The 27,842-nt window shown below is 49.3% G+C and overlaps 1 protein-coding gene across 2 annotated transcripts in view; it reads right to left on the reverse strand.

Annotated features, from left to right (window-relative positions):
- Window positions 1-27,842, reverse strand: part of LOC115467087 (24-hydroxycholesterol 7-alpha-hydroxylase) — a 306,871-nt gene that overhangs the window by 12,121 nt on the left and 266,908 nt on the right. For both annotated transcript variants that reach the window (XM_030198776.1, XM_030198775.1), the window contains exon 11: window positions 6,253-6,340. In XM_030198776.1, coding sequence (XP_030054636.1) covers window positions 6,253-6,340 — 88 coding nt within the window. The remainder of the gene's footprint in view (window positions 1-6,252; window positions 6,341-27,842) is intronic.

Consider the following 27,842-nt stretch of genomic DNA (forward strand, 5'->3'; position numbering starts at 1 on the left):
AGGTTGAACTAGCAGTAAAGGTAACACTTTGTTTTAAATTCAGCTTTTTTGTTTTTTTTAATTAGTCCTTTAGGTTCGAGATATTGTGAAGAATAAAGGGCTGTCCTATCCTGGGTAGGCCACTAGGTGGTGCTGTGCCCATAGAAATGGGGAGAAATGCTTATGCTTAGGATGAGTCACTAGAGGGAGCCAGTAGGGGAAGGTCCACATGGAAGTCGCTAGGACCTGGGAGAGTCCTGGGCTGGAAACAGGTGAAGGTTGTTATGGGCTGGGTCCTGCCTGGAATTAGGGGGAAGAGCCTAAAGGGGTGTAGAAGCTAGTCACCCATTTTATACCTGCCTGAGTTTGGAAAGGAGAAGAGAAAGGAACTGGAGAGCTGGCAGCTGAGGAAAGAGGATTCCCTGAAGGTACTGGCTGGGCTCTAGAGAGACTGTTGTGCTAATCTGTTGTATATAGAACTGTGTAAGAAGACCAAGGAACTAGCAGCCAGGGACTGGAGGACAGAAGGCTGTTAGCACTGAGCCCAGGTGTCTATGGGTGTGAAGCTCAGTGGGAAGATCTGTGAAAGAGTTTTAAGCTTGGGATAATGTTTTAAGCTGGAAGAAGGAAAGTATTTTAAGCTGGAAGAAGTGTGCCCCAGGGGGCTGGAATAAAGAGCTGATTGATGAATATGCTGTATTGGACTTGAGTAATTTGCATCTAATCTGCATGTTCCCGGGAGCTCACCCTGAGTGACAAAGGGGCCCAGGATCTTGAGGTTGGAGTGTTCAGGATACTGGGAAGAGACCAGCTGGAGAGCCAGAGGCTAGTGAGGCCTGCTGGAGAGCAGGCGGAGAAGCCTCATTTTCACAATATTCATATAAAGGTTTATCCATATGGTTAAGGATTGTTGAAAAATTAGAAGTAAACAATATCCATATCACCTCTGACCCATAATGAGAGTTTAAATACAGTATAGGCTTCACTTACAGCAATGCTGTTTGCAGCAACACAATCTTTGAAATGCAGAACAAAGAGCCAAGCACTGTAGGTTTTTGTGTCCTTGTGTTTGAACATCCTTTTAAGATTGGAGGCTATACCAAAGTTTAAACCGCACTCGTTTAGCAACTAGGAACAAAGAGATAAGCACTGTAAATATTTAGGAATGTTAAGGGATCAAACATATTGTGCTTTTGAATAAATGGCTGTGGATGGCAGCCACACCTACGATGTTTAGAGAAAAGAATGCTGGAACTTGCTTTAAGAGGAAGTTAGAAGTAGTTGTCCTGGCTTTAAATGAGCAGTTGTAGTTTATGACACAGGGTTAGAAGGATTTAGTCTTCCATTTCTGGATCAGTTATATGTATGTATAAAGAGTCATTGAGAATAAGGGATAACTGTGTGTTCTGAAAATCGTTGTAGATATCATATTGGATAATAATGGATAGTAGAAGGATAGTGGATAGTTTTGTGTTTTGGATGAATTATATATGTGGAATGAGCTCTAAGGAAATTGTTTTGTTATTTTCAATTATAGGTTTTTATATTAAAGCATTTAAGAAGGGGAAATCCATCACCCCTTGTTTTTTTAGGTATGTACATATATTATAATCATTCACCTCCTCTCTTTATATATTTTTATTATATATATGTATATAACTTTTTGATATTCATGTTTTACTTATGTATGTTATGATATGATGATTTACATATTTTGATATCAATCTGGCTCCAGGAGTTGAATAGTCATCTGCATGGACTGTAGAGCTCCTATCTGCGAGGTGTTCTTCACCAGCCAATCGTCGAGATAAGGGAACACATGCACTCCCAATCTGCGCAGCAACGCCGCTACAACTGCCAGGCATTTTGTAAATACTCTTGGCGCAGAGGCGAGACCAAAGGGCAGTACACAATACTGAAAATGCCGTGTCCCCAGACGGAATCGAAGATACTGCCTGTGAGCTGGTAGTATCGGGATGTGAATATAAGCATCCTTTAAGTCCAGAGAGCATAGCCAATCATTTTCCTGAATCATGGGAAGAAGGGTGCCCAGGGAAAGCATCCTGAACTTTTCTCGGACCAGATATTTGTTTAGGGCCCTTAGATCTAGGATGGGAAGCATCCCCCCTGTTTTCTTTTGCACAAGAAAGTACCTGGAATAGAATCCCAGCCCTTCCTGCCCCGGTGGCACGGGCTCGACCGCATTGGCGCTGAGAAGGGCAGAGAGTTCCTCTGCAAGTACCAGCTTGTGCTGGAAGCTGAATGACTGAGCTCCCGGTGGGCAATTTGGAGGTGTGGATATCAAATTGAGGGAGTATCCTAGCCGGACTATTTGAAGAACCCACCGATCGGAGGTTACAAGAGGCCACCTTTGGTGAAAAAATTTTAACCTCCCCCGACCGGTAGATCATCCAGCATGGACACTTTTATTGCGGCTATTCTCGCCTGGAGCAAGTCAAAAGCCCATCCCTTGCTTTTGCTGGGGAGCTGCAGGGGCCTGTTGAGGCGCACACTGTTGACATGAATGAGCGCGCTGGGGCTTAGCCTGAGCAGGATGGCGAGAAGGTGGATTGTACCTACGCCTATTAGAAGCATAGGGAGCATTCCTTTTTCCCCAATAAAAACGTCTACCTGATGAGGTAGATGCTGAAGGCGTCTGGTGGGAGAGTTTGTTGAAGGCGGTGTCCCGCTGGTGGAGCTGTTCGACCACTTCGACCTTCTCACCGAAAATGTTATGCCCCCCGGCAAGGAGCATCCGCAATTCGCTGCTGGACTCGATTCTCTAGGTCAGAGGCACGCAGCCATGAGAGTCTGCGCATCACTATCCCTTGAGCAGCGGGCCTGGATGGAACATCAAAAGTGTCGTAGGCACCCCTGGACAGGAATTTCCTACACGCCTTCAGCTACCTGACCACCTCTTGAAAAGCCTTGGCCTGCTCCGACGGGAGCTTATCAACCAAGTCCGCCAGCTGCCGCACATTTTTCCGCAAGTAGATGCTCGTGTAGAGCTGGTACGACTGAATCTTGGACACGAGCATAGCAGAATCATAGGCCTTCCTCCCAAAAGAATCCAGAGTTCTCGACTCCCGCCCTTGGGGCGCCGAGGCGTAATCCCGAGAACTCCTGGCTCTCTTGAGAGGAGAATCCACAACGCCAGAGTCATGAGGCAACTGGGTCTTCATCAACTCCGGGTCCCCGTGAATCCTATACTGGGACTCAATCTTTTTGGGAATGGAGGGATTAGATAATGGTTTCACCCAGTTCGTCAGCAATGTCTGTTTCAGGACATTATGCAGAGGAACAGTGGACGATTCCTTAGGTGGTGAAGGATAGTCCAGAACCTCGAACATCTCAGCCCTGGGCTCATCCTCAGTAACCACCGGGAAGGGAATGGCCATAGACATTTCCCAGACAAAAGTTCAGAAGGTCAAGCTCTCAGGAGGAGAAAGCTTCCTCTCTGGTGAAGGAGTGGGATCAGAGGGAAGACCACAAGACTCCTCGTCAGAGAAATATCTGGGGTCCTCCTCTGCTTCCCACGAGTCCTCCCCCTTGGTATCGTACACCAGCTCCCTGACTGCAGTCCAAATCTGAGCCCGTCTCGACGCCGAGGCACTACGTCCTCGATGGCGGGGTCGAGTAGAAGACTCCCGCACCGGCGGTGATGAAGCTCCCTCCATCGATGACGCCGGGGAGTCAACTCAGATGGTCGCCGAAGCAGACGCGGCACCGCCACCGAAACAGTCGAACCTGATACCGCAAGCGGCACCGGCATCGGAGACCTCACCACGGGTGGAGAGCCAGCCGCCGCATCCACCATCGGTACCAGCGGCGCAAGCACCCCCAGTATCGAAGCTGACGATCGCAGCAGCCCTTCCATAATCCCAGGAAGGATGGCTCGGAGGTGCTCGTCAAGAGCATCTGTCGAGAGAAGGTAAGGGGCCGGTGCAGGAGACGATGTCAGAATCTGCCTGGGGGGGGGGGGGGGGGGGAGGCGGTACCGGGCTGTCCGAAGAGAAGCGCTTCGACACCTCCTGGATGGAGGGGGAGCGGTCCTCCCAGCATCAACGCTTAGCGGGTGCCGAATCTTTCGGCGCCCCGGAGCTCTCGGTACCGTGGCGGGAAGGCAACCGATGGCGGTGATTTTTTGCTTTCACTCGAAGCACGGCACCGGAAGCCCCCGGTACCAACGAGAAGGACGTAGAATCAATACGGCTCCTCGGGGTCGGGTCCAAAAGAGAATGGTCCCGATGGCTCTGAATTGCAGGAACCCTCAAGGCGGGTGGAGACCCACTCGATGGCTCACTGCTACCAGCATGGGGGGCCCTATGGACAGCCACCACCTGCGCTCACGACGTCGATGCAATCTCCGATGCCGACATCGACACCGCTGTCGATGACCTCAGTACCGATGCTGACGTTGACCTCGAAGAACTGACGGGGCTCCGAACAGCAGGTTCCACTGAGCCAATTTCGACGCCTGGGTCCTCTTCTTGAGGTGAAGACACAAAGTACAGGCGTTGGGGCGATGACCATCCCCAAGACACTGAAGACATGAAACGTGCGGATCAGTGAGTGAGATCATCCGGTTGCACTGCGTGCACTTCTTGAAGCCGCTGGCAGGCTTCGATGACGTGAGCAGAAAAATCGTTGCGGCGAAATCAAAACTCGCAATGATGCCGAAAAACAAGGCACCAAAACAAGGGAAAAACCCGTATGGGCGGCCAAAAAAGCCGCGCACGAAAGCAAAAGTAAACTTAAGAGGCAGAACACTAAGAAATAAAGGTAAACTATAAAAGTCTTTTTTTTTTTTTTTTTGGAAAACAAGAAAGAGAGAGAGAAACTTGACGAGGGAAAACCCCGAAGAGCAAACAAAGCTGTGTGGGCTTTTTCTTGGGCGCAGAGAAGTGAAAAAACAGCAACCCTGACCGCGGGAAAAAAAGAGACTGAGGCATGTTTGCGTTGCGGGCGGGAAGACAGTCGCGCAAGCGCGGGGTGCACGAGAGGGCTCTGCAAACTTTGTTGCTAGGAAGATTCTATTCCTGGGGCTGCCGTCGGACGTCACCCATATGTGAGAACAAGTAGCCTGCTTGTCCTCGGAGAAAAAACAGTACACAACCAAAACCCCTGGAAGTAGAGCCCCCCCCCCCCCCCCCTCAAAATCTGAACAATACCAAATTTCTGGAAGATACACTTGAGAAAGCAGATCCGTCATTAGGGGCCTTGGGTATAAGAACCCCAAACTACCTCTAAGCAAGACTAGCATTCCCCACCCAACAGAACCCCTGCAAATGCATTAACTTACATAGCACGTATTGGTAAGGGGAGCACACACAGGATCAGAGGATGGGCAAGACCCCAGTTTACACACATGGCATAGAATACTGTAAGTTATGTGCATCCCTGAGGCACTTAGACAATAACACTTACACCACATCTGTATGTTAGGCGTGTTAATACCTGGTTACGCTAGTATTCTGTAAAGCAGGGGTAGGCAATTCCAGGCCAGGTTTTCAGGATATTCACAATGAATATGCAGGAAATAGATTTGCAAGCACTGCCTCCTTGGTATGCAAATCTATCTCTTGCATATTCATTGTGGATACCCTGAAAGGTTAATCTGCCCGGGGCTTTCAGGACCAGAATTGTCTACCCCTGCTACAGAGGAAAGTAGACTCCTACATTTCTTTCATAGAATAGACTCCTGTTACAGAATTGCTTTTGCAAGTCACCTCCCTCAGTCCCACCCGGATCTCCTGCTGAGCAGCCTCCCTTTCCAGAGACAGCACAAAAGATCTTCATAAAACATCATCTCCTGCTACTGCTGGTCTTGCAGCAGTAGGAGATGACATTTTATAAAGGTGTTTCCTGCTGCCACTGGAAGGGGAGGCTACTTCTGGTGCCCCTGGCCACGAATGGTCCTGCACAAACGGCAGAGCTATAGGTGGACTGGGTGGGGTTATGGGCAGAGTAGGGCAGAGCTATGGGCAGCACCTAAATCTCCTACTCAGAAGGTCGGCTCCCTTGGCAGCTCTACAGTAGTGTGCGGAAGAAAATACACATACCCTTACTTTCCTCATTTAGATACAGATACACCCTAATTCAAACTATATGCCTGCTAACAATTTTTGGACAGTTTAGCACACAAAAGTCAGGGCCTTCGCTTACAGCATGTGATTTGTTTTTCTACATACTCAACTGCTTCAGTGTGCAAGCTAACCTTTCAAACACAGACTCCTAAACAAATATTTTATAACAACTACTCATTTATTTTACCTGATCTGGTACTGGATCCAAAGGGGTAAGTTCAAATTCATAAAGAATTAATGCAACCAACATATGAATTTCCATTAGCACAAGCCACCTGTAGGGAAGAGACACAGCTGTAACTCAGCAAAAACACAACACATACTAGAATTACACTTCATTGCCTTGCAGTTTCTTTTCCATCACGTATACCTTTTTTTTTTTTTTAATTATTTATTCATTATTTCAAATTCTCTGAGGACAAGCAGGCTGCTTGTTCTCACTGATGGGTGACGTCCACGGCACCCCCTCCAATCGGAATCTTCACTAGCAAAGACATGCGCGACCGTCTTCCCGCCCGAACCGGCTCGTGTTCGTCAGTCTTCTTTTGTCTGCGCTCGGCACGGTCGTGTTTTGCCGCCATTTTGTGCCCCTCAGAAGACCTCGCACGTCTTTCGTGTTTCTACTTTTCTGTGTTTGTTTAAAAAAAAAAAAAGGGAGAGTAGGTTCCCTTTTTTCCCGTATTTCTAGCTTTTCCCAGCGTAAGTATCATTTCGCTTTCGGGAGCGACCTTGTTGGCCGCCCGTACGGGTTTTTCTCCCTTTTTTTCTCGGTGCCTATTGCCATCATCGCAAATTTTGATTTCGCCGGAGTGATTTTTCCGCCCATGTCATCAAAGCCTTCCAGCGGCTTCAAGAAGTGCACCCAGTGCGCCCGGATAATCTCGCTCACTGATAGGCATGCTTCTTGTCTTCAGTGTCTAGGGGCTGGGCCTGTAGTCTTTGTGCTCTTTTGAAAAAGAGGACTCGGGTAGCGAGATTAGCCCAGTGGAACGTTCTGTTCTCCGGCGCTTCGACGGCAACAGCATCTCGAGATTCGTCGGGTGCGTCGGCAGCACCGAAGTCTTTGGAGATCGCATTGGCGTCGACGGCATCGAGGCGTCTTCCTCCTGCGTCGTCGGTACCGAGACTTCGAAAGAGTGCGTCGGCGTCGGTGGTACCAGGACCCCCGCTGGTGCTGATGTCGTCGGACGGTGGTGCTTCGTCTGGAATGCAGGTGAGGGCTGTCCATTCCCCTGCTGGTGGCGGTGAGCCTTCGGGTAGGTCTCCTCCTACCCTGAGGGCTCCTGCGGTACAGTCCCCCTGGGATCGACCATCTTCGGCCCCAGCCCCGAGGAAATGACGTCTGGATTCAACGTCCTCCTCATCGGTACTGGGGAGCTCCGGTGACATGCTTCGCTCGAAGAAGTCGAAGAAGCATCGTCACCGGTCACCTTCCCGACTTGGTACCGGGAGCTCTGGGTCGCCGAGGGAGTCGGCACCCAGCAGGCATCAGCACCGGGAGGACCGCTCACCCTCCATCCAGGAGGTGTCAGTGCGCTCTACCCCGGACAGCCCGGTACCGCCTCCGCGCCTGGAACAGATTCTGACCTCGACGCCTGCACCGGCTTCTCAGTCTTTCTCCACAGCCGCTCTGCACGAGAGTCTCCGGGCCGTTCTTCCAGGCATCCTGGAAGAGCTGTTACGCCCTTCTTCTCCGGTACCGGGGGTGCTTGCGCCACCGGTGCCTTTGAGTGAGGCGACAGCTGGCTCTTTGCCCGGGGTGACGTCGGCTTCGGCTGCCTCCCAGGTGGACTCCCCGAAGACGTCGGGGGAGGGAGCTTCGCCGCTGCCGGCCAGGGAGTCCACCTCTCGACGCTCCCACCGTGGCCGTGTTTCCACGGAGTCGGGACGACTTCAGACACAGGTCTGTGAACTTGTGTCTGATACTGATGATGAGGCCTCGTGGGAGGTAGAGGAGGACATCAGATATTTCTCTGACAAGGAGTCTGATAGCCTTCCTTCTGACCCCACTCCCTCCCCTGAAAGGCAGCTTTCTCCTTCCGAGAGTCTGTCTTTCTCGACCTTTGTCCGGGAGATGTCTACAGCCATCCCCTTCCCGGTGGTTGTGGAGGATGAGCCAAGGGCTGAGATGTTTGAGCTCTTGGACTATCCTTCTCCACCTAAGGATGCGTCAACAGTACCCATGCATCATGTCCTGAAAAAGACATTGCTGGCGAACTGGACCAAGCCTCTAACTAATCCCCACATTCCCAAAAAGATAGAATCCCAGTATCGGATCCATGGGGACCCAGAGCTGATGCGCACTCAGTTGCCTCACGACTCTGGTGTGGTGGATCTGGCCCTGAAGAAGGCTAAGAGTTCTAGGGAGCATGCTTCGGTGCCCCCGGGCAAAGACCCCAGAACTTTAGACTCCTTTGGGAGGAAGGCCTATCATTCTTCCATGCTCGTGGCCAAGATTCAATCTTACCAGCTCTACACGAGCATCCATATGCGGAACAATGTGCGGAAGCTGGCGGACTTGGTGGACCAGCTCCCTTCTGAACAAGCCAAGCCGTTTCAGGAGGTGGTCAGGCAGCTGAAGGCATGTAGGAAATTCCTGGCCAGAGGGGTATTTGATACCTTTGATGTTGCATCCAGGGCCGCTGCTCAAGGTGTGGTGATGCACAGACTCTCATGGCTGCGTGCCTCCGACCTGGAGAATAGGATCCAGCAGCGGATTGTGGACTCCCCTTGCCGAGCGGATAACATTTTTGGGGAAAAAGTCGAACAGGTGGTAGAACAGCTCCACCAGCGGGATAACGCTTTCGACAAATTCTCCCGCCGGCACCTTCAGCATCTACCTCATCAGGTAGACGTTTTTATGGGGGAAGGAGGGCTGTTCCCTACTCTGGTAAGCGTAGATACAATCCTCCCTCTCGACAGCCTGCGGCCCAGGCTAAGCCCCAGTGAGCTCGCTCTCGTCAGCAGCGTGCGCTTCAGCAAGGCCCCACAGCTCCCCAGCAAAAGCAGGGGGCGAGCTTTTGACTGGCTCCAGCAGAGCATAGCCGATATCAAAGTGTCCATGCCGGACGATCTGCCAGGTCAGGGGGGAGGTTGAAAGTTTTTCACCAAAGGTGGCCTCTTATAACCTCCGACAGTTGGGTTCTTCAAATAGTCCGGCAAGGATACACCCTCAATTTGGCCTCCATGCCTCCAAATTGCCCACCGGGAGCTCAGTCTTTCAGCTTCCCGCACAAGCAGGTACTTGCAGAGGAACTCTCCGCCCTTCTCAGCGCCAATGCGGTCGAGCCCGTGCCACCTGGGCAAGAAGGGTTGGGATTCTATTCCAGGTACTTCCTTGTGGAAAAGAAAACAGGGGGATTGCGTCCCATCCTAGACCTAAGGGCTCTGAACAAATATCTGGTCAAGGAAAAGTTCAGGATGCTTTCCCTGGGCACCCTTCTTCCCATGATTCAGGAAAAAGATTGGCTATGCTCTCTGGACTTAAAGGATGCTTACATGCATATTCCGATACTGCCAGCTCACAGACAGTATCTCCGATTCCGTCTGGGAACACGTCACTTCCAGTACTGTGTGCTACCCTTAGGATCGCCTCTGCGCCCAGGGTGTTCACGAAGTGCCTGGCTGTGGTAGCAGCAGCGCTCCGCAGACTTGGAGTGCACGTGTTCCCTTATCTCGATGATTGGCTGGTGAAGAACACATCCGAGGCAGGAGCTCTACAGTCCATGCAGATGACTATTCGACTCCTGGAGCTACTGGGGTTTGTGATAAATTATCCAAAGTCCCACCTTCTCCCAGTACAGAGACTCGAATTCATAGGAGCTCTGCTGGATTCTCGGACGGCTCGTGCCTATCTTCCGGAAACAACAGCCAATAATCTGTTGTCCCTCGTCTCCTGGGTGCGAGCGTCCCAGCAGATCACAGCTCGGCAGATGTTGAGATTGCTCGGCCACATGGCCTCCACAGTTCATGTGACTCCCATGGCTCATCTTCGCATGCGATCTGCTCAATGGACCCTAGCTTCCCAGTGGTTTCAGGCTGCTGGGGATCTAGAGGACGTAATCCACCTGTCCACGAGTTTTCTCGAATCCCTGCACTGGTGGACGATTTGGGCCAATTTGACTCTGGGACGCCCTTTCCAAATTCCTCAGCCGCAAAAAGTGCTGACTACGGATGCGTGTCTCCTGGGGTGGGGAGCTCATATCGATGGGCTTCACACCCAGGGAAGCTGGTCCCTCCAGGAACAAGGACTACAGATCAATCTCCTGGAGTTACGAGCAGTCTGGAACGCTCTGAAGGCTTTCAGAGATCGGCTGTCCCACCAAATTATCCAAATTCAGACAGACAACCAGGTTGCCATGTATTACATCAACAAGCAGGGGGGCACCAGATCTCGCCCCCTGTGTCAGGAAGCCGTCAGCATGTGGCTGTGGGCTCGCCATTACGGCATGTTTCTCCAAGCCACATATCTGGCAGGCGTAAACAACAGTCTGGCCGACAGGTTGAGCAGGATTATGCAACCTCACGAGTGGTCGCTCAACTCCAGAGTAGTGCGCCGGATCTTCCAAGAGTGGGGCACCCCCTTGGTAGATCTCTTCGCATCTCGAGCCAACCACAAGGTCCCTCAGTTCTGTTCCAGACTTCAGGCCCACGGCCGACTGGCATCGGATGCCTTCCTCCTGGATTGGGGGGAAGGCCTGCTGTATGCTTATCCTCCCATACCTCTGGTGGGGAAGACTTTGTTGAAACTCAAGCAAGACCGAGGCACCATGATTCTGATTGCTCCTTTTTGGCCACATCAGATCTGGTTCCCTCTTCTTCTGGAGTTGTCCTCTGAAGAACCGTGGAGATTGGAGTGTTTTCCGACCCTCATCACCCAGAACGAAGGGGCGCTTCTGCATCCCAACCTCCAGTCTCTGGCTCTCACGGCCTGGATGTTGAGAGCGTAGACTTTGCCTCTTTGGGTCTGTCGGAGGGTGTCTCCCATGTCTTGCTTGCTTCCAGGAAAGATTCCACTAAGAGGAGTTACTCTTTTTATGGAGGAGGTTTGCCGTCTGGTGTGACAGCAAGGCCTCAGATCCTCGCTCCTGTCCTACACAGACCCTGCTTGACTATCTTCTACACTTGTCTGAGTCTGGTCTCAAGACCAACTCTGTAAGGGTTCACCTTAGCGCAATCAGTGCATACCATTACCGTGTGGAAGGTAAGCCGATCTCGGGACAGCCTTTAGTTGTTCGCTTTATGAGAGGTTTGCTTTTGTCAAAGCCCCCCATCAAACCTCCTACAGTGTCATGGGATCTCAATGTCGTTCTCACCCAGCTGATGAAACCTCCTTTTGAGCCACTGAATTCAAGGCCTTTGCTAGTGAAGTTTCCGATTGGAGGGGCTGCCGTGGACGTCACCCATCAGTGAGAACAATCAGCCTGCTGTCCTCGGAGAATACCTTCTACAGGTATGTAGCATTCGCTTTAAGTGAATAAGGGCTTTTTTAGCTACACACAAGCCAGTCTTCCAACACAAAGAACCCTGTTTTAGAAAAGACATGAAGGAAATTGAGACATCAAGGTCAGAATGTGCACAATTCCTCCTGTATTTTATAAAGGTTCTGCCAAATGCAGTGCCTCTTGTAAAATACAAGTAAGGACGTGCAGGCCTCCATGTCTGTGTAGCCCCATACAAGAAGGGAGCAGTTATTTTAGAAAGCTGCATATTGTAGAAAATACTTCAGTACACTACATGTGCATCAGAGCAGCTGTCTAAAATCCCTGATCACCATAGATTCCCAAATCACTCCCCCGGCATTGACACCCCCCTCTCTGGCCACAATCAGTCTTCTAGTATCTGATCCCATCTGATCCCAACTAATCCTTTATCCCTGCATAAAGACCCACACCGCTGCAAAAAGCATCTCCCTGATGGCTCCCAGGCAGACCCCACCCTGACTTCTCTACCCCAGCTATTACCAGGGTCCTAATAGTCCCTGGTGTCTAGTAGGAGCAGAAGCAATGTCTAATCATGCCTTCTTCTCCGTGTCCTGGGTTCAAAGTGGTACCTATGACCTCTAGCGGTAATCTCACAGTACTACCACTAGGGGTCAGGCCTTTATTTGGTGGCTGAACCCCTAGCAGTAGTACTGCAGAATTACTGCTGGAAGGCACGGATGCTATTTTGAGCCTGAGATATGTAGGAGCAGGAGTGATTGGGCATTGCTCTGTTCCATTATACACAAGAGACCATCAAGATCCTGGTAAGAGCCAGGGTAGGGTGAATCAGGAACTGGAGGGAGGTGTCTTCCAAGGTGGCCATCTTATGCCCAGGGGTGGGGAACTGGATGACAAGTAGGCTTGTTGTGGCTGGGGGGGAGGGGTGGAATTGGGTGGCGGAGCTATCTTAGGCTTTTACACTTGCCCTTCCAGCAGGTACTTACGCATGCCTCAGGGCAGGTATAAATGCCAATGTCTATATTTTATGACAGTGATGTATATTCCCCTTGTGAAATACAGTGATGTTGGCTCGCTCTCATCTCACCCTCTTCACACCCTCACCATGCCCCCTTACCATTCAGATCCCCACATGTAAATTGCAGCTTATAGGTGCCTGACCATCTGCATATGTAAAGGTGCTCCTTACTTATGGGGATCCTTCTAAAATAAGAGCTGAAGGGCTGATGTATGCAGATACCTATGTTTGAAAATCAGCTGGGTGGTTGCAGGCTGAGAAGCACATGTGTACATAACTAGTTAGGTGCCCATTTAAACAAATGGACTCACACAATATCTGTTTGTATGTTATTAGATTTATATAATTACAGGTGTTGGTGTATGTCTCTATCATATATTGCTTGTTGACAAGATAACACTTAAAAGGTACATGTGGACTGAAAAGGAATGTTCTGTTACCTTGTAATATTTTTTTCTCCTCTTGTTACCTTCCTTTTTTCTTACACAAGTGTTTAAACTTGTTTGTTAAAGCGAATGCTACATACCTGTAGAAGGTATTCTCCGAGGACAGCAGGCTGATTGTTCTCACTGATGGGTGACGTCCACGGCACCCCCTCCAATCGGAATCTTCACTAGTAAAGACGTTTGCTAGCCCATGCGCGACCGTCTTCCCGCCCGAACCGGCTCGTGTTCGTCAGTCCCGTATGTAGCAAGACAAAGACAAGGGAAGACACAACTCCAAAGGGGAGGCGGGCGGGTTTGTGAGAACAATCAGCCTGCTGTCCTCGGAGAATACCTTCTACAGGTATTTAGCATTCGCTTTCTCCGAGGACAAGCAGGCTGCTTGTTCTCACTGATGGGGTATCCCTAGCCCCCAGGCTCACTCAAAACAACAAACATGGTCAATTGGGCCTCGCAACGGCGAGGACATAACTGAGATTGACCTAACAACTTATCCAACTAACTGAGAGTGTAGCCTGGAACAGAATAAAAAATGGGCCATGGCTCTAACATTATGAGCCGTGACATGACCCTCAAGAGCCAGCCCAGCCTGGGCGTAAGTGAAGGAAATGCAGTCTGCTAGCCAATTTGATAAGGTGCGTTTCCCCACAGCCACTCCCCTCCTGTTCTGATCAAAAGAAACAAACATTTGGGCGGACTGTCTGTTAGGCTGTGTCCGCTCCAGATAGAAGGCCAATGCTCTTTTGCAGTCCAATGTGTGCAGCTGACGTTCAGCAGGGCAGGAATGCGGACGGGGAAAGAATGTTGGCAAGACAATTGACTGGTTCAGATGGAACTCCGACACCACCTTCGGCAAGAACTTAGGGTGAGTGCGGAGGACTACTCTATTATTATGAAATTTGGTGTAAGGAGCATGGGCTACCAGGGCCTGAAGCTCACTGACTCTACGAGCTGAAGTTACTGCCACCAAGAAAATGACCTTCCAGGTCAAGTACTTCAGATGGCATGAATTCAGTGGCTCAAAAGGAGGTTTTATCAGCTGGGTGAGAATGACATTGAGATCCCATGACACTGTAGGAGGTTTGATGGGGGGCTTTGACAAAAGCAAACCTCTCATAAAGCGAACAACTAAAGGCTGTCCCGAGATCGGCTTACCTTCCACACGGTAATGGTATGCACTGATTGCGCTAAGGTGAACCCTTACAGAGTTGGTCTTGAGACCAGACTCAACAAGTGCAGAAGGTATTCAAGCAGGGTCTGTGTAGGACAAGAGCGAGGATCTAGGGCCTTGCTGTCACACCAGACGGCAAACCTCCTCCAATGGAAGAAGTAACTTCTCTTAGTGGAATCTTTCCTGGAAGCAAGCAAGACATGGGAGACACCCTCCGACAGACCCAAAGAGGCAAAGTCTACGCTCTCAACATCCAGGCCGTGAGAGCCAGAGACTGGAGGTTGGGATGCAGAAGCGCCCCTTCGTTCTGGGTGAGGAGGGTCGGAAAACACTCCAACCTCCACGGTTCTTCGGAGGACAATTCCAGAAGAAGAGGGAACCAGATCTGACGCGGCCAAAACGGAACAATCAGAATCATGGTGCCTCGGTCTTGCTTGAGTTTCAACAAAGTCTTCCCCACCAGAGGTATGGGAGGATAAGCATACAGCAGACCTCCCCCCCTGTCCAGGAGGAAGGCATCCGATGCCAGTCTGCCGGGGGCCTGAAGTCTGGAACAGAACTGAGGGACCTTGTGGTTGGCTCGAGATGCGAAGAGATCTACCAAGGGGGTGCCCCACACTTGGAAGATCTGGCGCACCACTCTGGAGTTGAGCAACCACTCATGAGGTTGCATAATCCTGCTCAACCTGTCGGCCAGACTGTTGTTTACGCCTGCCAGATATGTGGCTTGTAGCAACATGCCGTGACGGCGAGCCCACAGCCACATGCTGACGGCTTCCTGACACAGGGGGCGAGATCCGGTGCCCCCCGCTTGTTGATGTAATACATGGCAACCTGGTTGTCTGTCTGAATTTGGATAATTTGGTGGGACAGCCGACCTCTGAAAGCCTTCAGAGCGTTCCAGACCACTCGTAAATCTAGGAGATTGATCTGCAGATCGCGTTCCTGGAAGCCTTCAGAGCGTTCCAGACCACTCGTAAATCTAGGAGATTGATCTGCAGATCGCGTTCCTGGAGGGACCAGCTTCCCTGGGTGTGAAGCCCATCGACATGAGCTCCCCACCCCAGGAGAGATGCATCCGTAGTCAGCACTTTTTGCGACTGAGGAATTTGGAAGGGGCGTCCCAGAGTCAAATTGGACCAAATCGTCCACCAATACAGGGATTTGAGAAAACTCGTGGACAGGTGGATCACGTCTTCTAGATCCCCAGCAGCCTGAAACCACTGGGAAGCTAGGGTCCATTGAGCAGATCGCATTTGAAGGCGGGCCATGGGAGTCACATGAACTGTGGAGGCCATGTGGCCCAACAATCTCAACATCTGCCGAGCTGTGATCTGCTGGAACGCTCGCACCCGAGAGACGAGGGACAACAAGTTGTTGGTTCTCGTCTCTGGGAGATAGCCACGAGCCGTCCGAGAATCCAGCAGAGCTCCTATGAATTTGAGTCTCTGTACTGGGAGAAGATGGGACTTTGGATAATTTATCACAAACCCCAGTAGCTCCAGGAGGCGAATAGTCCTCTGCATGGACTGTAGAGCTCCTGCCTCGGATGTGTTCTTCACCAGCCAATCGTCGAGATAGGGGAACACGTGCACTCCCAGCCTGCGAAGCGCCGCTGCTACTACAGCCAGGCACTTGGTGAATACTCTGGGCGCAGAGGCGAGCCCAAAGGGTAGCACACAGTACTGGAAGTGACGTGTGCCCAGCTGAAATCGCAGATACTGCCTGTGAGCTGGCAGTATCGGAATATGCGTGTAAGCATCCTTTAAGTCCAGAGAGCATAGCCAATCTTTTTCCTGAATCATGGGAAGAAGGGTGCCCAGGGAAAGCATCCTGAACTTTTCCTTGACCAGATATTTGTTCAGGGCCCTTAGGTCTAGGATGGGACGCATCCCCCCTGTTTTCTTTTCCACAAGGAAGTACCTGGAATAGAATCCCAGCCCTTCTTGCCCGGATGGTACGGGCTCGACCGCATTGGCGCTGAGAAGGGCGGAGAGTTCCTCTGCAAGTACCTGCTTGTGCGGGAAGCTGTAGGATTGAGCTCCCGGTGGGCAATTTGGAGGTTTGGAGGCCAAATTGAGGGTGTATCCTTGCCGGACTATTTGAAGAACCCAACAGTCGGAGGTTATAAGAGGCCACCTTTGGTGAAAAGCTTTCAACCTCCCCCCGACCGGCAGATCGCCCGGCACTGACACGTTGATGTCGGCTATGCTCTACTGGAGCCAGTCAAAAGCTCGCCCCCTGCTTTTGCTGGGGAGCCGTGGGGCCTTAGAAGAGTAGGGAACAGTCTTCCTTCCCCCATAAAAACGTCTACCTGATGAGGTAGATGCTGAAGGCTGCCGGCGGGAGAACTTGTCGAAAGCGTTATCCCGCTGGTGGAGCTGTTCTACCACCTGTTCGACTTTCTGTCCAAAAATATTGTCCGCTCGGCAAGGGGAATCCGCAATCCGCTGCTGGATCCTATTTTCCAGGTCGGAGGCACGCAGCCATGAGAGTCTGCACATCACCACACCTTGAGCAGCGGCCCTGGACGCAACATCAAAGGTATCGTATACCCCTCTGGCCAGGAATTTTCTGCACGCCTTCAGCTGCCTGACCACCTCCTGAAATGGCTTGGCTTGCTCAGGAGGGAGCTTGTCCACCAAGCCCGCCAACTGCCGCACATTGTTCCACATATTTATGCTCGTGTAGAGCTGGTAAAACTGGATTTTGGCCACGAGCATAGAAGAATGGTAGGCCTTCCTCCCAAAGGAGTCTAAGGTTCTAGAGTCCTTGTCCGGGGGCGCCGAAGCATGCTCCCTAGAACTCTTAGCCTTCTTTAGGGCCAGATCCACCACACCAGAGTCGTGAGGCAACTAAGTGTGCATCAGCTCTGGGTCCCATGGATCCGGTACTGGGACTCGATCTTCTTGGGAATGTGGGGATTACTTAGAGGCTTGGTCCAGTTCGCCAGCAATGTCTTTTTTAGGACATGATGCATGGGTACTGTGGACGCTTTCTTAGGTGGAGAAGGATAGTCCAAGAGCTCAATCATTTCAGCCCTGGGCTCATCCTCCACAACCACCGGGAAGGGGATGGCCGTAGACATCTCCCGGACAAAGGCCGCAAAAGACAGACTCTCGGGAGGAGAAAGCTGCCTTTCAGGGTAGGGAGTGGGATCAGAAGGAAGGCCATCAGACTCCTCGTCAGAGAAATATCTGATGTCCTCCTCCTCCTCCCATGAGGCCTCACCATCGGTATCAGACACAAGTTCATGAACCTGTGTCTGAAGCCGTGCCCGGCTCGACTCCGTGGAAACGGCCACGGCGGGAGCGTCGAGAGGTAGACTCCCTCGCCAGCACCGGTGAAGCTCCCTCCGCCGACGTCGTCGGGGAGCCTTCCTGGGAGGCGGTCGCAGTCGGTACCGCAAGCGGCACCAACGTCGGAGACCTCACCCCGGGCAAGGGGCCAGCCGGCGCCTCACTCGACGGTACCGGTGGCGCAAGCACCCCCGGTACCGGAAGGGAAGGGCGCAACAGCTCTCCCAGGATCTCTGGGAGAACGGCCCGGAGGCTCTCATACAGAGCGGCTGTGGAGAAAGACATGGAAGCCGATGCAGGCGTCGAGGTCAGAGTCTGTTCCGGGCGTGGAGGCTGTTCTGGGCTGTCCAAGGTGGAGCGCATCGCCACCTCCTGAACAGAGGGTGAGCGGTCCTACCGGTGTCGATGCCTACTGGGTGCCGACTCCCTCGGCGACCCAGAGCTCTCGGTACCGATGCGGGAAGGAGACCGGTGTCGATGCTTCTTTGATTTTTTCAAACGAAGCATGTCACCGGAGCTTCCCGGTACCGACGAGGAGGACGTAGAATCCAGCCGTCTCTTCCTCGGGGCCGAGGCCGAAGAAGGTCGGTCTCGGGGGGGGCTGTACCGCAGGAGCCCTCAGGGTAGGGGGAGACCCACCTGAAGGCTCACCGCCACCAGCAGGGGAATGGACAGCCCTCACCTGCACTCCAGTCGAAGCACCACCGTCCGACGACATCAGCAATAGTGGAGGTCCCGGTACCACCGACGCCAACGCAGCCTTTTGATGTCTCAGTACCGACGATGCAGAGGGTCGATACCTCGATGCAGTCGATGCCGAGGTCGAAGGTCTTGAAGCTGCCGACGTCGATGCACTCGATGACTCCGGTGCTGTTGTCGACGAAGAGCCCGAGAACAGGACGTTCCACTGGGCCAATCTCGCTACCTGAGTCCTCTTCTGTAAAAGGGCGCAAAGACTACAGGCCTGCGGGCGGTGCCCAGCCCCCAGACACTGAAGACACGACACGTGCCTATCAGTGAGCGAGATTACCCGGGCGCACTGGGTGCACTTCTTGAAGCCGCTGGGAGACTTCGATGACATGAGCGGAAAAATCACGCCGGCGAAATCAAAATTCGTAATGGCGACTAAGGGCACCAAAAATAGGCAGAGAAAAAACCCGTACCGAGGCCTCAAAAAAGGCCTACCCCGAAAGCGAAAGGAAACTTACATCGGGGAAAACAAACTGGACACACGGGAAGGGACAAGACCGAAAGGTCTCTCTTTTTTTTTTTTTTTAACAAAATCGCAAAGACGCACGAGGGTCAACTTTGAGGGGCGCGAAACGGCGCAAAACACGACCATCCCGAGCGCGGACAAAAGAAGACTGACGAACACGAGCAGGTTCGGGCGGGAAGACGGCCGCGCATGCGCTGTGCGCATGGGCGCGCGAGGACTAGCAAAGGCCTTTGCTAGTGAAGTTTTCGATTGGAGGGGCTGCCGTGGACGTCACCCATCAGTGAGAACAAGCAGCCTGCTTGTCCTCTGAGAATATTGTGTTAAATCATGGTGTAAAGTGCATGCTTTAGAGCAGGGGTTCTCAACCTAGTCCTCAGGACACACCTAGCCAGTCAGGTTTTCAGGATACCCACAATGAATATGCATGAGAGATTTGCATGTGCTATCTCCATTGTATGCAAATCTTTCTCATGTATATTCAAAACTTGACTGGCATAGTGTGTCCTGAGGACTGAGTTAAGAACCCCTTCTTTAGAGGTATGTTTACTACACATGTACATTTTTTAAATTAGAAGCGTATGCACATAATTTCCAACCATACTTAATGGCACATTCTCTGCAGTGTCTCTTGCCTACAAGGCCAGAAATATGCACATTGTGAAAGAACATGCATACGTTTGCTATCTCTGAGAAAAGGTGACTAAAGTCTACAGCAACAAAAAATGAGTTTTTAATTAATTCTGTTAGAGCAAACAATTTGTAATACAACAGTCCAAACCTCATCCTATTAAGTGATAAGATTTTAAAAAAAGTTACAAAAGTTCAAACATGTAACTTTTGCAGACTGCTTATGGATCCGTAATTTGAAAAACAAAATCGACCATTCTCAACATTTTGGATCTGCTACTTTAGTCCCCTTTTCTCAGAGACAGTCACAAATATCCATTTAGCCAGGTATTGCTAACTTTGGAAACTTACTTTTTCTACTTCTGTAAAAGACACCAAAGCCTTTAAAAACGTACCCCATAAATGTTTACCTGTAGTTACACCTATTTACAATTTCTGATATTTACTGGTATGGAGGCTTGTAATGAAGACACTTGAACCTCCAAATTCTTTTATTGCATACCACGGCTTCAAATTTACTGTCTATCTCACCCAGCTTATCAAAATTTCTTTAGAGAATTGACATATTTGAGTTAATGAGGACTTTCTCCAAATTTTCTAGTCACCACTTCCCAAATATCTCATAGCAAAATGTCTTCAGTCCCATCAAAAACAGGCAAGATATATAAATCACAGGCAAAGTCACACGTTTAGGAATTGGTAAAGATCCAGAGAAAAAATGCTCAGGATTAACATTAACAACCTTGCCTATCTCAATAACCTCTTGTGGAGTTGGAAAAGGAAATCTCCTTCACCTGAGGAGGAAGACAAATGAACTTTGTGGGGGGGGGGGGGGGGGGGGGGGGGGGGGGGGGGGGATGATATGGACATAGGTGCCCCGTATAAGAGGCTTGGGGAGGCTAAGCCTCCCCAGCCCAATCGTGGACTTCCTTTGGCTGCTGCCCTCAGAAACGCAGCGCTTTTGTCAGATAGCTCTGTCTCCTTCCTTCCCACTCTCGCCGCCTCGCTGGCTTCCCGATCGGCAGCCTTCCTCCTCCTCCTCCCTCCCCCCCGCGCGCGCGTACCTTTTACTTTCCGTGGCAGCGATGTCAATCAAGATAAAGGCACTACAGGCTCGCCTCCGCCTCCAGCTTCTCCCTTCACACAGTGTCCCGCCTTCTGCGATGATGCATTTCCTGTTTCCACGAAGGCGGGACACTGTGTGAAGGGAGAAGCTGGAGGCGAGCCTGTAATGCCTTTTTCATGATTGACGTCGCTGCCATGGTCACTTTTTGGTTTGTGGCCACTTTTTGGTTTGTGGCTGTTGCCTTCACTACCTTCTCTTCGTGCTGACAGTCTTCTGCTGGCTTCCACCTCAACCACACAGCTACAGAGCAACCCCCAAAGCCAGTTGTGCTCCCAGGGTTCTCTCTCTTGCTAGCCATCCTTCAAAAAAAATTGCAGCCATCAGAAGGACAGTAACTTTTTTTCCTTCTTTTTTTTTTTAAACCTCTGATTACACAGGGATGAAAAGAAGGAGGCAGAGGGCTATTAAGAGGGTAAGAGACAAACAAAAGTGAGAAGCCATTGATGGAGGTGTGAGAGGTTAGAAATCGGGAAGTAAAAGTAGGGTAGGAGTGTAGATAAGGGGTGTGAAGGGATGAGAGGCAGATGAATGTAGATGAGTCTAGGAAGGGGATGAGCACAAAGAGTGGAAATGGGGAACTAAAAAGTAGCTGAAAGACAAGGGAATAGGAGGCTGACAAAGAATGAGAGACATGAAAATGGGAGGACTAGAGAGGTAAGTGGAGGGAGACTGAGGACTGGAGGAGGGATAAAAACATAGATGAGAAACAAAGATCAGTGTCAGAGACAGATATAGGAGAGGAGAGAAAGGAAAAGAAAGGAGTTGGGCGTCATGAAGAAACAAAATGGAAATAAGATCTTGAAAAAGGACATGGTGAGAGAAAAAATATCAAATGGAAAGAAGACACTGCATAAAACAGAAGACACTAATAGAAAAACTAAATGCTCAGACAGCAAAGGTAGAAAACATTTTGTATTCAGAATTTATTAATTGGAATATGTCAGCTTTTGGAAATGTGCATCTGTGATATTTTGCATGTAAGTTTCAATTTTTCTAGTATTGCCGCATGCTGAGTCCGACTTCTTGAGGTAACTTTCCAGTTCAGTATTTTAAGGGTCCCAAAAAACAACAAGGCAAGCGATCTGCAAAATCCAATATGGAAAAAGAAGCCAGCAGATCAATATAACATCAGAAAGATTTTATTGAAGATACCACATGTAAACAAATTGCCCGACACAGGCCGTGTTTCGCCCACCAAGGGCTGCGTCAGGGGCAAATTTGAAACCTTCTGAAAGGAGCAACTCTAAAAACGGAAAACTTGTGGTGTATAATAGATTGGAAAAAACCAGCGCATACAGCAGATGCCTAAAATGATGTGACTCTTAACACAATGCAAGCAGATACACTGCTGTCAAACCTGGAAAAAAAATACCTTTGTGTCATCAGCAAATTTAATTACCTCGCTAGTTACTCCCATCTCTAAATCATTTATAAATATGTTAAAAAGCAGAGGTCCTAGCACAGACCCCTGAGGAACCCCACTAACTACCCTTCTCCATTGTGAATACTGACCATTTAACCCCACTCTCTGTTTCCTATCCTTCAACCAGTTTTTAATCCACAATAGGACATTTCCTCCTATCCCATGACCCTCCAATTTCCTCTGTAGCCTTTCATGAGGTACCTTGTCAAATGCCTTTTGAAAATCCAGATACACAATATCAACTGGCTCCCCTTTGTCCACATGCTTGTTTATTGGTTAGGCAAGATTTCCCCATACAAAAGCCGTGCTGACTTGGTCTCAGTAATCCATGTCCTTGGATGTGCTCTGTAATTTTATTTTTGATAATAGTCTCTACCATTTTCCCCGGCACCGACGTCAGACTCACCGGTCTATAATTTCCCAGATCTCCCCTGGAACCTTTTTTAAAAACCGGCGTTACATTTGCCACCCTCCAATCTTCCGGTACCATGCTCGATTTTAAGGATAAATTACATATCACTAACAGTAGCTCCGCAAGCTCATTTTTCAGTTCTCTCAGTACTCTAGGATGAATACTATCCGGTCCAGGAGATTTGCTACTCTTCAGTTTGCTGAACTGCCCCATTACGTCCTCCAGGTTTACCGTGAAGTCAGTAAGTTTCTCCGACTCGTCCACTTGAAATACCATTTCCGACACCGGTATCCCACCTAAATCTTCCTCGGTGAAGACCGAAGCAAAGAATTCATTCAATCTCTCCGCTACGTCTTTATCTTCCTTGATCGCCCCTTTTACCCCTCGGTCATCCAGCGGCCCAACCGATTCTTTTGCCGGCTTCCTGCTTTTAATATACCGAAAAAAAATTTTGCTATGTTTTTTTGCCTCTATTGCTATCTTTTTTTTTTGTAATCCCTCTTGGCCTTCTTTATCTGCACCTTGCATTTGCTTTGACACTCCTTATGCTGCTTCTCGTTATTTTCAGACGGTTTCTTCTTCCATTTTCTGAAGGCGTTTCTTTTAGCCCTAATAGCTTCCTTCCCTCACTTTTCAACCACGCCGGCTGTCTTTTGGACTTCCGTCTTTCTTTTCTAATTCGAGGAATATGTTTAGCCTGGGCCTCCAGGATGGTATTTTTGAACAGCGTCCATGCCTGTTGTACAGTTTTTACTCTCTCAGTTGCCCCCCCTAAGTTTTTTTTAACCGTTCTTCTCATTTTATCATAGTCTCCTTTTTTAAAGTTAAACACTAACATATTTGACTTCCTGTGTATAGATACTTTAAGGTTGATATCAAAACTGATCATATTATGATCTCTGTTATCAAGCAGCTGCAGTACCATAACGTCCCTCACCAGTTCATGCGCTCCACTAAGGATCAAGTCTAGAATTTTTCCTTCTCTTGTCGGCTCCTGCACCAGTTGCTCCATAAAGCTGTCCTTGATTTCATCAAGGAATTGTACCTCTCTAGCGTGTCCCGATGTTACATTTACCCAGTCTATATTTGGATAATTGAAGTCACCCATTATTATCACATTGCCCATTTTGTTTGCGTCTCTGATTTCTTTTATCATTTCTGCATCTACCTGCTCATCCTGGCAAGGCGGACGGTAGTATACTCCTATCACCGTCCTTTTCCCTTTTATACATGGAATTTCAACCCACAATGATTCAAAGGTGTGATTTGTGTCCTGCTGCATTTGTAATCTATCTGAGTCAAGGCTCTCGTTAATATACAATGCTACCCCTCCACCAGTCCAGTCCACCCTATCACTACGATATACTTTGTACCCCGGTATGACAGTGTCCCACTGGATATCCTCCTTCCACCAGGTCTCAGTAATGCCTATTATATCCAATTTTTCATTTAATGCAATATATTCCAACTCTCCCATCTTATTTCTTAGACTCCTAGCATATGCATATAGACATTTCAGAGTATGTTTGTTGTTCCTATTTGCATGATGCTTAGTACCTGACACTATTGATTTGCCATCTTTTGTCTGATCTTTAGTTGTATTTAAGGGCACCTGGTCTACCACGGTCTGTTGTGCAACCTCATTATCCAGAAACCCTATCTTCCCTGTTTGTGAGGTATCCTTGCAAGATACCTTATCCCGAACCATGCGCTTTTGAGCGACTGTCGGCCTTCCCCCCATTTCTAGTTTAAAAGCTGCGCTATCTCCTTTTTAAATGCCGATGCCAGCAGCCTGTTCCCACCCTGGTTAAGGTGGAGCCCATCCCTTCGGAAAAGGCTCCCCCATCCCCAGAATGTTGCCCAGCTCCTAACAAATCTAAAACCCTCCTCCCTGCACCATCGTCTTATCCACACATTGAGACTCCGTAGCTCTGCCTGTCTCTTTGGCCCTGTGCGTGGAACAGTTAGCATTTCAGAAAATGCTAGCCTAGAGGATCTGGATTTGAGCTTTCTACCAAGAGCCTAAATTTGGCTTCCAGAACCTCTCTCCCACATTTTCCTATGTCATTGGTACCCACATGTACCAAGACAGCCGACTCCTCCCCAGCACTAATTAAAATCCTATCTAGGTGACGCGTGAGGTCCGCCACCTTCGCACCAGGCAAGCAAGTCACCAGGCAATCCTCATGTCCACCAGTCACCCAGCTATCTATATGCCTAATGATCGAATCACCAACTACAACAGCTGTCCTAACTTTTCCCTCCCGGGCAGGACTTGGAGACATATCCTCGGTGCGAGAGGATAGTACATCCCCTGGTGGGCAGGTCCTGGCTACAGGAGTACTTGTGCCACCATGCCACCATGTGAGCTAAGGCTTCACATGGTGGCATAATAGTACCGCTAGCTTACAAGGAACACACAACAGACCTTCACACAACAGACGTTCCACCACCTGTGTGGGTGATTTATAGGGTGCTCATTTTCAAAGCACACAGACTTATAAATATAGGGCCTCTTTTACTAAACTGCGCTAGCGATTCCCCAGCAAATGAGACAAAGCCCATTTGATTCCTATGGGCTTCCTCTCATTTGTCACACTAGGAATCGCTAGAGCGGTTTAGTAAAAGAGGTCCTTACCCAGTAACATATGCAACTTTGTAAGTCTATGTGCTTTGAAGATGAGCTTCTTTTGGGCTCATTTTCAAAAGAGAAGGACGTCCATCTTTCAACATAAATCGGAAGATGGACATCCTTCACCCAGGGATGTCCAAATCGGTATAATCGAAGCTTGATTTAGGACGTCGCGAACTGCACTCCGTTGCAAGGCCAGCCAAAGTTCAAGGGGTGCATTGCAGACATAGTGAAGGCGGGACTTGGGTGTGCCAAACACTTGGACATTCTTGACCCATAATCGAAAAAGCAAGGATGTCCCTGACAAGCACTTGGACGTTTTCACCCGATCGTGTTTTTCTTACGACTAAGGCACAAAAAGGTGCCTGAAATGGCCAGATAACCACCGGAGGGAATCGGGGATGACCTCCCCTTACTCCCCCAGTGGTCCCACCCTCAAAAAACATCTTTCAAAATATTACGTGCCAGCCTCAGATGTCATACTCAGGTCCATGACAACAGTATGCAGGTCCCTGGAGAAGTTTTAGTGGGTGCAGTGCACTTCAGACAGGCGGACCCAGCCCCATCCCCTCCTACCTGTTACGTTTATTAAGGAAATAGCAAGCCCTCCAAAACCCACCAGAAACCCACTGTGCCCACATCTAGGTGCCCCCTTCACCTGTAAGGTCTATGGTAGTGGTGTACAGTTGGGGGTAGTAGGTTTTGTAGGTTTTGGGGGGCTCAGGACACAAGGTAAGGGAGCTATGTTCCTGGGAGCAATTTATGAAGTGCCTGGTTGGTGTCCTGGCATGTCAAGGGGACCGGTGCACTACAAATGCTGTCTCTTCCCACGACCAAATAGCTTGCATTTGGTCATTTCAAACATGGATGTCTTTGGTTTCAAAAATCACCGAAAATCAGAAATCTAGGGACAGCGAAATTTAAGGATTTGGACGTCCCTGGCGGTATTTTCAAAACGAAAGATGGACGTCCATCTTGTTTTGAAAATACGGGTTTCCCCTCCCCTAGATTTTGCCATTTTGCAAGGACATCCAAATCGAAACTTGGACATCACTTTTGAAAATGCTCCTCCACATGACCTAGGAAATTATTATTATTATTATTTTGCAATTAGACCTTTTTTGCTTTTCCAAAGTGCTATAACTAGCTAAGTCTGCATTATAAGCTTCTTTTTTGGTTAAGGACATGGTCTTTTTCCATCTTTGCTCAACCATGCAAAAGAGTTGCTTATTATGTGAAGAACCACCATGCCATGTGGCCTTTTTCTTCACTGTTATTTGCATTGGGGCTACTGCTTTAATGGTATGGACTGCTATCTCTCACCTATTATCTCTGTGCAGCAGAGTTTCAAGTCAAACAGTCTGAAATGTTTCTTGGTCAATATCTTGTTGTATTGTGTAGCTTGCCCAGCACATAGAAGATTCAACCCTAACAATCAGCAAACAATTGAAAGCACTATAAGGCCATGCTTAGACCAAGGTACAGATACAAATGTGAACTGAAGAGCACTGCTTAAAGTAATTCTTCATGAATAGAAGGTCAAATCTATGAATGTAATCATTTGTTGAAGAATAATTGTCTTTATCATTAATACTCACTCTACACTGGCTGCAAAGAGCAAATACTCAAAAAAACTCCAAACAGCCCAGAACATGGCAGCCAGACTCATATTCGGAAAATCAAAATACAAAAGTGCAAGACCCCTACGAGAGAAGCTACACTGGCTCCCACTCAAAGAATGCATCACGTTCAAAGTATGTACCCTAGTACATAAAATCATCCATGGCAATGCCCCAGTCTACATGTCAGACCTGATAGATCTGCCATTCAGGAATGCTAAAAAATCATCTCGCACATTCCTTAATCTTCATTTCCCTAACTGTAAAGGTCTGAAATAGAAACTAATGCACGCATCAACCTTTTCCTATATGAGCATGCAATTCTGGAACACATTGCCACGTAACCTAAAAACGACCTATGAACTGACCAACTTCCGTAAACTACTAAAGACCCATCTCTTCGACAAGATATACCACAAAGACCAAAACATGTGAAAATCCCATTTACATCCAGAAATGTTTAATAATGCCTTCTGTTATATTACTATTGTTACGTCCCTCACCTGTTCGACGCTCCTCCCGGCTAAGTCATTCCTCAGCTTCGTTCAAGAGGAACAAGGTTCAGTCTTAGGAGGGTCTGTTTCAGTTTCCTAAGTCTGGCAGCCGTCATCCGGGTTAGATCAAGGACAGCAGCCATCTTGGCTAGCTCAGGAGGGGGCAGCCATCTTGGAGTAATGAGGTCAGGAAGGAAGCCCATATTTGGACGAAGGCACCTCTGCTGATGGGGGCAGCCATCTTGAATTAGCTGCACATACTTGAGCCTAATTCCTCCACTACTTTAAGCCCTGCCTTCAGTCCTTCGTTGCTTCGGCCTCATTTGTTCTGAGGAGTTGCTGTCGGAGTGCTGTTCACCGACTTTCTTCTATTCCTGTTTTCCCGTGTACCGGACCTTGGCTAGTCTTCTCAGATTACGCTTGTTTGCTGCCTGCCTTGACCCTGGACTGTATTGACTATTCTTTGCCTGTTGGAGTTCTGGTTCTGGACTGTGTCTGTTTCCTGCTATCCTGGTCAGTGGCTGTGCAACCCCGCCGGTTCCAGAAGTCCTGGTGGCTACCTGCAGCTGGGAGCTTAACTCCCGGTGAACAGTGGTCGCTTCCCAGGTGAAGCTAGGGGTTGTCTGGCTGCCTGACCGAGTGCGGTGTCACTCCATCTCTGCCGTGCTCAGTCGGGGCACAGGGGCTCACTACTACCGGGTCATAACAACTATCATGTATTCCATTACCATGCATTCCAAAATCCTTCTGTAACACCAAAAGTCTACTCCCTTCTCATTTCCACTATCCATGATATAGTGTAAGCCACATTGAGCCTGCAAAGAGGTGGGAAAATGTGGGATACAAATGCAATAAA

Source organism: Microcaecilia unicolor, chromosome 3 (genome assembly GCF_901765095.1).
Source record: "Microcaecilia unicolor chromosome 3, aMicUni1.1, whole genome shotgun sequence".
NCBI lineage: Eukaryota > Metazoa > Chordata > Amphibia > Gymnophiona > Siphonopidae > Microcaecilia > Microcaecilia unicolor.